Below are 11,858 nucleotides of genomic sequence, written 5' to 3' on the forward strand. Positions count from 1 at the left end.
GCATTATTTTAAATTCTGTAAATATTCATTATAGTTAATAATTAGACTATTTTAGTAGGGTAACAGTTATATCTAAAAAAAACATTGCAAAACATTTTTCATCACATTTTCTAACATCTGGTTTGAGAATTGTATATAAAATATCTACTATAAACTGCATCTAAAATGCTAAACTTCAATAACAATATGGGTATTCGTTTCTGTTAACCTTCAATAATATTTAAGTATCAATTTCTGAAAAACTGTTGATCTTGAAGAGAACAGAGATTCGATTCTTATAATGCAGTCATAATAAACCTAAAAGTTAGTCATGACATAAACACAAAACATAAAATATTCTAATATAAGTACATCATACATATGTAAATCCAAAATTTTCTTTCGGATTTGAACACAAAATTGAGATTCTTTTTTTTTTTTATATTTAATTTTTTTTAAGTACACAATACTTGTGACCAATGTTAAGATAATTAAATTTTTGAACTGCTATCTCGATAAGTACCATTTATAACATAAATTTTTTTTTAAAATAAAACAACCTAAACAGAACTACACAAGGGAGCTGCCCTTAATTTCTAAGTCACAGAGAATAATATTCAGGTACAATATACACTTCATCTAAAACAATACATCACCATCTAGAAAACTTCACTAACCAAAAAATTGAAAAAAAGTTAATTTTTTTTTTCCACTTTAAAAATTAGTCAGAAAAACTGTGCTTGGGTTACTTGTTTTTGATTTTGTTTTACCTGGCAGTAACAAAAGATGGCAGCTCTACACTTTCCTGTTCACGATGACAGAAAAAGTGTTTTCCAGGATGACACGAGGATCAGAACTGATAAATTGGCACACGAACGTCAGTAGTCAACAGGTTAGTACTCTTGGAGCTCACGGCGGTGATCATGTGATGATGAAGTCTAAGGTTAAAATGAACAAGAGAAAAAAAAGAGGAAGGTGTTAGTATATACCTTTAAAGATATATCATTATTACAGTGCAATTATAATATTAATGCAAGTCACTAAAAATTAGATATAGCAGGATTATTAGTAACAAGTGGCAAAAAATTGTGCTATAGAAAATATGAGAACAAATGTCAATTTTATAATTGCTGTAATATTAGTAGAAATTATTTTAATTAATTAATTACAGAATACTGAAATCTTTTTAAAAATTTTCTTCCAATGATTTAGTTTAACTTAAAATTTTAATTACTGAAATTTATAAAATTCATTTTATGAGGTTTTTTTTTAAACCAACATTTCTCAATTAAATATTTAAAAACAAAATTTGCAGATTTTTGTTTCACTCAATTTTGAGAACTGCTGATTTAAATTATATTCATAATAATACTTTAAATTTATTCAGTAACATTATATCTAATAAAAATTCAATGATAAAAATGTGTTTATAGCAACTTTATTACAATTTTTAAGTTTTGTTGATTAGAAATATGTTTCCACTATGCTACCATCAAGAATTCCTGCTTTCAAAAATCACGTTTATTAATAAAGAAATTTTAAACTTACTCTAGAAAATTTCTTTAAATTTTAAAATTTAAATCTAAGTACTTGAAACAATTATGATTGGGGAATATTTGCTAATTTTGTTAAGGGGGCAAGAAATGATCAATTCTATATTTGGCTCTTATTGATATTTATTTACATATATAATATTATATTTATATATAAATAATTNATCTTTCCTGTATGCACATTGAAATCTAATTTAAATAGCAACGTCATCAATGATTCATGTCATGACATTAATGATGCAGATGATCTCAGCTCCACTAACTTCTGAATCAATAGTCCTGCTGCTGATTGATCAGGCTGTTGACTTTCTTTAACATATGATGTATAGCGCGAGTTGACTGATCATGTCTCTCTAACAATGTAGCCAATTCCATGAGTTGTCTCTTCTTCAATTCATCTTCTCCATCCATCTATTTTTTAATTATTCAATTTAAATTAATTTATTTGAAATTTTAACAATATCATAACAAATTTGAAAATATATCTCATCTCATATTTGCAAATTTGTAATTTTAATTACATGATTATCAAAACTTTCTTTCAATAACAATCAACTAACCTTGGATGAATTTAAGAGAGAGATCCAGCCCTTTGGTAGGGATGGTCTCGTATAGCCAAATGACGCCTTTGTTTAGCCACTGCACCTACATGTATATATGGAAAAAAATCATTTTGATAAATACACATAAATATAAAATTTCAAAATACACGAATGGCAGTTTGTCTCAAATTCACAATAAATTACTTTTTACAATTACTATTATTTTTCTAAATAACAAAAAAGATATATATAATATATAAAGTAATACATTAATTTATATTTCAAAGCATACTATACAATAATAAATAAAGCAATGTATTAGCATTAAAAGACAATGCCATGATCAGAAAATCAAGTTTATCAAAGCCATTACAAAAAAATTCCGCATCTTGATTATATTAAACTGTACCAAAAAATCTATGGTTCAGTGTAATATAAAATCTAACAAAAATATTCTACTCTATCAAGTAATATAAGCTTCAGAAACATAATATATACATCTATCTAAACTACTATGCATTTCTGTCAGAAAGCAAATGGTCCCAAAGCTGTATGAAATTTATGTACATTTTTATATACAGAATATTTAAATTATGAATATCAAAATTCTTTTCCATTATCAACATATTTCCTTTTAAATATCTCATTCATAACCATGTAACATTTATCATACATATCCTTTGTGAGCAATAGATAATTTTATATTGCAAAAAATTAAAAACTTAGTTTTTTTTTATATAAATTAGAAATTTTCTTTACAAAACTTTCTCTTTGTAATTCTATATCATCCAAACAACCCACCACTTGATGAATGTTCAGCAGCAAAATCTGCCAAAAGTGGAGATGCTGCTAATGCCGCATACTGATGATAATCTGCATATGGAGCATAAAGTAATCCTGCATCTGTAGGAGTAATGAGTGGAGGTGGTCCACTTCCATTGAGTAGTGTGGCACCAGCCATTGGAAGACGTGGAGATAAGATTAATGGTGCTCCCAAGGGATTTCCAGGAGTTCGGAGAGGTGCAGAGATGGCAATCGGAGGTGCCATTAGATGAGGAGTGTCAGCTTCTTATAATAAAAACAGTATTATTATTATTGATATATGAAAGAAAAATAATGAAATACAATATGCATCAGAATAATAATTAACAAACTTACTGCCTGTTTTTGAACTGCTATCTCGATAAGTACCATTTATTATAGCCAATTCCATGAGTTGTCTCTTCTTCAATTCATCTTCTCCATCCATCTATTTTTTAATTATTCAATTTAAATTAATTTATTTTGAATTAATATTTAAACAATGAAGTAATAATAAGATTTACTACTAATAAAATTTAAATTTTCATTCATACTGAAGTTTTCAGAAATACATTGTAAATATATTTAAAAAAAATAAATGTTTACTAATTTAAATTACAGTGCAGAAAGAAAATTAACTGGCATAAGTTAAATAGTTACATTCTTGTTTCTAACAAGACAACTAATGAAACAATGCTAAATTTCTATACATCATTAGTTCCAAACAGCAAACAATTGTTCAAATACAATAGTGGAACTAGTTAATTTTAACTTTTAATTAATCAGCTAATTATTTCTGACATTTTCTTTATCAAATCTAGCAAACAAATTAATAGTGTGCTAAAATATTTTATTTCTAAATTTCGCATTCTGGATATTAAATGGATTAATATATGGATTTATATTTTGAAAATATAAAGATTTATAAAGTATTAATTTTGGCATTATTATTTCATTCTACTTACTTTTTATTATTAGAAATTATTAATAAATAAGAGTTCCTAAATAATTTTTTTATTTTTTTAATCTAACAGTATACCATTGTTTTCAAATAATTGACCTTGGTTGATTTTAACAACAGAGCATTAACCTTGTAAACTAAAATTAAGTTTTTATGATGATCCTGACTTGACGAAATTTGAAACTAGCTCTGCTTTATCAAATCATCTAAATGATCCAATTTTTAACTGTCTTCTAAAAACTATGTAAAATTTAATCTGATACTATTTAAAGTTAACATCTGCATATTATTTTTAATGCCTATCTATTAAAATCAATGACCAGTAATAAATGATATCATGATCTGACAACTTAATGAAATGTAGTGAAAGATTTGATAAAATTTAATTTAGTATTAAAACTGATTAGTCTTAATTAATGAACTTTAGTAAAAATTGCAGTAGCATTACATAAATGTGAAGTGAAACAAACTCAACACTTTTATATTTTTGCAGTTTTCTATTTGCTGTTTTTATGATCAATCTTCTTATAATAAATTCATAAAAATAAAATTAAACACACTTTTATAGTACAAAGAAACAATTTATTTAAAAAGAGAATACTCTGCCAAAACAACTGACAACTTAAGTGCAGATTAGATTTGTCAGTGTGTTTAAAGTTTAGAATCCTTAAATTTTCTTGAATATTTTCATTGATGTTTTGAATGTTTTATATGCCATTATTATTATTATTGCATTTGGATGGGCTAAATAATACACAGATTATATTTAATTTAATAAAAATATATTTTCTTAATAAACAGTTGGAAAAAATGCAATATTCTTATTTATACATGCTATATATATATATATAATCAATTTAAAATACTGTCTGATATTCAATACTTTTTAATATCTTGACACTGAATATACTCAACAGATATAAAAAATTCTTCAATATACTGTTGTCAATCAATTAGAGTAATTACATTGTTATTGTAAAAAAGCTGTAGGTTGTTTTAGCCTTTTTGTTTTTTCAATATATTGATCACAAATACAATTACAATAGAGCATCGATTATCTGAATGTCGATCAACCAAAACGTGAATTAACTGAAAGCTTCCCAGTCGGCAAATTTAAATTTCTGCTAGTGCTGTGGCTAGTGCACCAACAAAAATAATATTAGAGTAGCCCAAGACAATCTTTGGCTATGTCTTGGGCTACTCTAATATTATTTTTGTTGGTGTGCATGTTTTAGTTGGCAGCACTGGTGCAACTATGAGAGGGTACTTAAGGACATGCCAGAATTTGAACGAATTTCAACATGGGATAGGTTAATATATTTTTTCGTACATAATCAATTATCCAAAAAATCAATTTTCCAAACAACCCCAGTCCCCAATTGATTCAGATAATCAATATTCTACTGTACAACAGGTTATAACATTTCTAGAAGGAAAAATCCTTCTAGAAATGCTATAACATGTTGGCATAAGAATTAAAATTCCAGAATATAGTCAAAACCTCAGTTTTTGAACATAATTCATTCCTAAAAGTTGTTGTAAAACCAAAACAAATTTTCCCATAGGAAACAATATAAAATGGATTAATCTGTTCCTAACACAAAAACAAGCCTTTTACTTTTTTGGCCATATCTCATGCTAAAAATGCAATGTGACATTGTATATAATTTAATACTAAATTATATATAATAAACTTTTATTTAATTTGACTTAAGCACCTTAAAGACAAATTCTTGGATGTCATTTATACTATGCAAATGTCAATTAACACAGTTTTTATTAATTTAATTTAAATTCAACTGTGGTGCAGACTGAAAAACAGTATTATCTTTCCCGTATGCACATTGAAATCTAATTTAAATAGCAACGTCATCAATGATTCATGTCATGACATTAATGATGCAGATGATCTCAGCTCCACTAACTTCTGAATCAATAGTCCTGCTGCTGATTGATCAGGCTGTTGACTTTCTTTAACATATGATGTATAGCGCGAGTTGACTGATCATGTCTCTCTAACAATGTTCCCTCTAAGCTGTGCGGCCGCCGACTGCTCAAATTGTTGCCGTGCACAAGAATTTATGTGCCGTGCCTGTGAGCTTGCACACTGATTTGAATTGTTGTTCACTTTTTTCTCACTCTGTCTGCAACATGATTATTGCTATGTATATTTTGATTAAATACATTAAAACATTGACAAAAGGTAATATTTTGTATAAATGTATGTTTTAAAATGAATTTTAATCTCTACTTTACAATTAATTACTATAGGAGAAAATAAGATTTTATATATATATATACACACACTCAGAAAAATTTTTTGCTCAGAGAAGTGTATGTTCCGTTCATCTACAAAAAAAATTAGAAGGAACATTGCTCTCTAATCCAGTGTTTTTCAACCAGGGTGCTATGGCACCACGATTGAGGTGTCACAAAGTTTAGGGCCTTAAGTAAATTTCCAAAAAAATTCCTAAAGTGTAGTTCAAGATAATTCATTGTAAGTTCTATTTTACTACGAGATATCTAGTAAGCAAAGAAATGATGACTAATTGCATGTTAATGTAATGTTCTACACTACGTATATGCACGACTTATCACAAGTTGGCCCAAACCACATTGCTTGGCCTTCACATTTGCAGTCCCAGTACCAGGCCAACCAGCAGAGAAGAACGACATGGACACTTGTGTTGTATATATGTTACTGTGAAAGACCGAAATTAGAGAATTTCGACACATACAAAATACGTTGGTGAAAGACCGAATATTTGGTTATATTATTATACATTCGAGCAATCACTGGTGTATGTAGAAAAGCACAGATAAGCTTTGGTAAAGGTCGAAACGACACTCGAGAAACCAATGTCAAAAGAGAGGTGACAGTCTGTCACCAAATCTTTTGTGGGTAGCCAGAGGTAGGACAAGGTCGTACCTCTTTTCCAGGCAATGGTTTGGTAGAAACTGCCCATTTTGTCACTGGATAGTGTTTTTGTTCTTTTGATCCCATGAGATGGGGATCGGTTTGTCAGGTTGAGTGGCAGAGGATGAGAGGGGTCATCGGTAAGGCGTTGGTGATATCCAAATAAAAGACACCATTAACAGATCAGTTCATATCACATAATAACAATCAGTTTGTAATTTGTAAAGAAAAGTTACTTTCCATAGATGAGATTTCTTCTCAAGAAATATTGCTGAGAGAAGCAGCTGCAGCTAATTTGAAAAGTGGAGGGCAAGGCTATACACGCTATCATTGCAAAAAGAAGTGTTCCACAAATAAATGCAGTTGTAAAAGCAAGGGACTCTTGTGCAATTCAAAGTGCCATAACAATTTAAGTTGTTGTTAATCACATAATTTATGTGTAAGTTTATTATTGAATTAATTTCTTTTCTGATTAAGAATGTACTGTTTGTTTTAAGTTCAACAGTTTATTTACATGTGCTATTACTTAAGCTTTCTCCTATTTTGACATATTTTTTAATATGTCAAAATAGCATTGCATTGTACTTTGAAAAGCGTGTGGTTTCAATCACAAAGTAGGTGCATATTACAGTATTTTCATAGTATTCAATAGCAATGACGACAAATATGTCAAAATAGCATTGCATTGTACTTTGAAAAGCGTGTGGTTTCAATCACAAAGTAGGTGCATATTACAGTATTTTCATAGTATTCAAAAGCAATGACGACAAATAAACAATTTTTTATCATTTTTTTAATTTAAATTTTTTAAATTGATATGAAAAACATAAGAAAAAAGTAACGAAATATTTATTTTATATATGCATCAAAATAGTATAAAAAAACTAACAAAAATTGTTTATCAATAAAATGATAATATAAAATGATGATATATTTGATATAAAACTAGATTTAAAAAACAATAGTGAGACTATTATTTTACATGAAGGTATTTTGACAAAATTCAATGGACTTAAATTTTGATTTTGAACACCTAGAAATGCTTTTTTTTGCATTAAAATACTACTTCAAACTGTCAATTTTTAAAATTTTTCTTTCCAGGGAGAAGACTCCCTCCTCCTCAGATTCCACCCCAGAATTGCACATAATATTCGTTTTTGCAAAAAATTCACCTGGCCCATTAGTCCCACCCTTATTCAGATTCTAGATTCGCCGCTGGTCAAGGGTGTCACGATTTTTTATTTTTCAATCAGGGGTGCCACTCAATGAAAAAGGTTGAAAAACACTGCTCTAATCTGTGATCAGCTCTTGTTGAGTAGCTTGTTTGGCAACTGAGTTACCAAATGGCAACTGGGACAAATATGAGTTTGAAATTCTGTTTATGAACCAATTTGTTTGAAAAACTGAGGTTTCACTGTATCTGATATGTAAGTAAGAAATATAATAATTTATAACTGAGTAATAATTTAAAGTAACAAAGTATAAATCAATTTTTTTTAATCTTCTAAACATAAAAAAAACATTCTGGTGATAAAACTAATAATAGCAAGAAATAAAGTAGATCATCATGTATGCCTGATCCTACATTATACATTGATATTATCAAAACATTGCATTATAATTATATTTTTAATAATAATAATAAAATTTACAAAAAAATTTAAAGAACATTAATTAATACAACAAATTAAGCAAAATTCTAAAATAGTTAGTTGATTGTTTTCTCCTAACAATTTTCATTACTCTGTAGAAAAAGAATGGGCTAGTTTCATTAGTTTCCATGTCTCGACTCAAAAATTACCCACACACATTCTGTTAAAATGCTGAATTATATAAATGAGTCAACTTTAATTCATCACAATTATCACTGAAAGTGTATGTAGAAAAAAAGACTAGTCTTGTCTTGTATCTTTAAATTTACTAATTAATATTAGAAAAAGTAAAACAAAAATTCAAAGATTTCCAGTTCTCTTACAAGTTCAAAAAAAGATTTTACTACACAAATTTCAAAAGTTGCCAAACTCAATCTATCAATTTATATTAACAAAAATATCAAATTGAAATATGCACCTCTAAGAAGCTATTACAAATATTAAAAGCAATTAAATTAATATCTAATGCTATAAATATATAATTTCTTTCAAAATAAATAGTAACAATATTAATTAATAACAATCTGTTAATGGTAATAGCTATTATTAAATTGTAATATCATATTCTACAGTATTACTACTTTGACTTAAATTACTAGCAATTTCAAGAATATGCTAATAAATTACTGACATTAAAAAATCAGTAATTTATTTGCAAATTAGTATTAATGAAAAAATAATAATGATAATCTTTATTCTTTCACTAACAGTAATTATCAAATACTCCTTCAAATAACAATAAAACTTCTGATTCTATGTCACGACTTGGTGCATTTATAGACACTTGGCAAATAATTCCATCACCTACATTTACTTCTTACAGAAACGCATTTCGGGCTTTCGCCCCTCTTCAGTCTGTTACGTCGATAGTTGTGACTTGTGTGTCCGTACTTCCCGCTCCCTTCCCCTCCCCTCTTTTCCCGACTTGATGAACTCCCCCGCATGCCTCGTAATTTGTAACATTACCCTTCTCCGAGTGTTGCACACAGCCTCGCCTGCGACTGTATAAACATTCTATTTTATTTTAATAATTGAAGCCAGTTTTTATGGATGTCGACAAATAACTAAAACAATAAAACTATTAAAACTAAAAATAAAAGACCTTTCAACAGAAAATGTACATATGGGTTATAATATTCAAGATTTTCAAAACTTACTGATAATGATTAAAACAATTAAAACATCTTAAATTCTTAATTAATGATTTTTGTTTTGGTATATAGTGAAACCTGCTAATGTGACAACTAGTGATGTGCCGGATATCTGAGGGAAAAAAGATCCGTATCCGTTACTTTTTAGCGGATCTTTAGTGGATCTTTTATCTTAATGAATTTCATTACTTATATGAAATTTTAAAGATAGGTAACAATAGCACATTCGTCATTTACTATCATAAAATATTTCCATATTACACTACTAAACATTTTGTCGACATTGTTTTTATTTTACTTTAACTCAACACTCCAAAAACACAAATGTAATCTATGCTATCCCTTGTCACACTAGCCACAAACCAGTGTTTCCCAACGTGGGGCCCACGCCCCACAGGGGGCAATTGGATTGCTAAGGAAGGCAATTCGAAAATGGACTTGTCCAGAATTCAGTTAACCGTATAGCCGCTGTATATGTTAGGGAGACATAAGAATTTTAGAAAGGCTTAGGTGGGGCATAGCACAAAAAAGGATGGGAAACACTGCACTAAACTATTGTGGCAGTATGCTATATTTATGTAAATATTAATTTTAGTTTAGTTTCGTTTCTTCTTTCTATCCTTAGTTCTATTGTTCTATTTTCTTCTAGTACTTTCTTATCTATTTCCTGTCCCTTGGGTGGGATGAGCAGTTTCTAGAAATTTGAAGAGCAAAGGTGTAAAGAGGAGCCGGAGAAAAAAGAGAAATGATGTAGCAGGTCATTTTTAAACCGGACTGCAGAGTGTACGGACTAGGTGAGAATACTGGGAGTCGTATTTTCAATGACCTGATAGTTCAGAAATAAGTTCAGAAAAAAGATCCTGTTTTAAGGTCGTATTGACGACTGTGGAAGGAAAAATCCTAATTATTGAAGAAGCGAACTGGCCAGTTATAGGAGAAGGACGTGTGCTATCCCACCGAACAGTACGCATAAAGAAACAAGCCGAAAAAAGGGACAAAACCCCCAGATATCCCTATTTCTATCTTATCTACCATTTTTTTCTGTCTTCTTAATTCTATCCCTTTTTCTGCTATTAGTGTTAAGTTAGTGTTTAAGGTTCCGGGTTATATTGTCGTGATCGGGATCTGTATTGTACACGTGCTTTGGATACAGCAAACTATTATTATCACTGTAATTTCACTTGCTACTGTTTGTACCGTGAAGTTGGAATCCCCCGAAATAGAATCTGTATAAAGACGCAAAATAGCTTAATTGGAAAATAATATCAACTTTTGTTACTTTATCCTGTCTTCCTTTGCAGTGAATTCTAATTTAGCACACTTTTTACACTATAAACAAAAACATGCACAATGCAAGTCAAAACACGTCGCATTATTAATGCAAAGCGTCAACTATGGGTCCAAGGTTCACACGCACCGGCGCCGACTGAGTGCGAAAGTTGAGATCCGTATCCGCGGATCTAGACACTAATGATCCGTATCCGTATCCACGGATATACATTTTTAACGATCCGGCACATCACTAGTGACAACCTGTGTAAGGTGACCACTTTGAGCTAATCCCTTCAGTGGTCACATTAGCATGTTTCACTGTATTTTTAAATCAAAGGTATGGAATACAACTGGAGAAAATTACATTGCTGAAGTTATGGAGGTTGCTTTTTTCACTTGCATTTTTAATTCTATCTATAGTCACAAAAATTCTATTTATTACTATTAATTTATAAGTGTTAATAATATTACATAAAATAATTATTCATTTATTGACATCTTACCACTGGAATAAGTAACTTTTTAATTTCTTCTGTTGCTCGTTCAATTCTAAGAGCTGCTCGAGCAGCCGTATCTTCTACTGTAATTAAAACATGCAAGTCTTCACTGAGATGCTCCCAATTTGATTTTCCTCTGTTTTGTTCTTCCTGTTTTTTTAATAAATAAGATTCTTAATGATATACTAAATTATATTAGAAATTTAAAAAAATCAATTAAAATTTTTTATTAATGTATTATTGTCATTATCATCTTACAATTCATTTGATTAAAACTGTATTAATTAATGCAGTTTTTATGCATGAAGTAAAATTATTATAAATTACTATAGATTTATACAGTCGATCCCCCTATAAGATCATTGATTTTTCCGTTTTATCTGAATTACATGTTGTACGAGTCACTTAGATTTTACAAATACGTGTGCCGGGCTGTGAACGGCTCACATATTTGTAAAATCTAAGTGACTCGTACAACATGTAATTCAGATAAAACGGAAAAATCAATGATCTTATAGGGGGATCGACTGTAT

At 29.2% G+C, this 11,858-nt stretch overlaps 1 protein-coding gene across 2 annotated transcripts in view; it reads right to left on the bottom strand.

The window, feature by feature from the left end:
* Positions 1-526: 526 nt before the first annotated feature.
* Positions 527-11,858, bottom strand: part of LOC111619742 (protein held out wings-like) — a 79,957-nt gene continuing 68,625 nt past the window's right edge. Inside the window, exons 4-8 of one of the 2 annotated variants that reach the window (XM_023361554.1) lie at positions 11,332-11,475; positions 3,233-3,323; positions 2,876-3,139; positions 2,093-2,177; positions 527-917 (exon numbers count right to left, since the gene is read on the bottom strand). In XM_023361554.1, coding sequence (XP_023217322.1) covers positions 2,104-2,177; positions 2,876-3,139; positions 3,233-3,323; positions 11,332-11,475 — 573 coding nt within the window. In that variant the 3' untranslated portion in view covers positions 527-917; positions 2,093-2,103. Of the gene's footprint in view, positions 918-2,092; positions 2,178-2,875; positions 3,143-3,232; positions 3,324-11,331; positions 11,476-11,858 lie in introns of both variants that reach the window. The other variant, XM_023361553.1, reaches the window with a different exon arrangement.

This window comes from Centruroides sculpturatus, unplaced genomic scaffold (genome assembly GCF_000671375.1).
Source record: "Centruroides sculpturatus isolate CEXI.00-Female unplaced genomic scaffold, Cexi_2.0 scaffold88, whole genome shotgun sequence".
In the NCBI taxonomy this organism is placed as follows: domain Eukaryota; kingdom Metazoa; phylum Arthropoda; class Arachnida; order Scorpiones; family Buthidae; genus Centruroides; species Centruroides sculpturatus.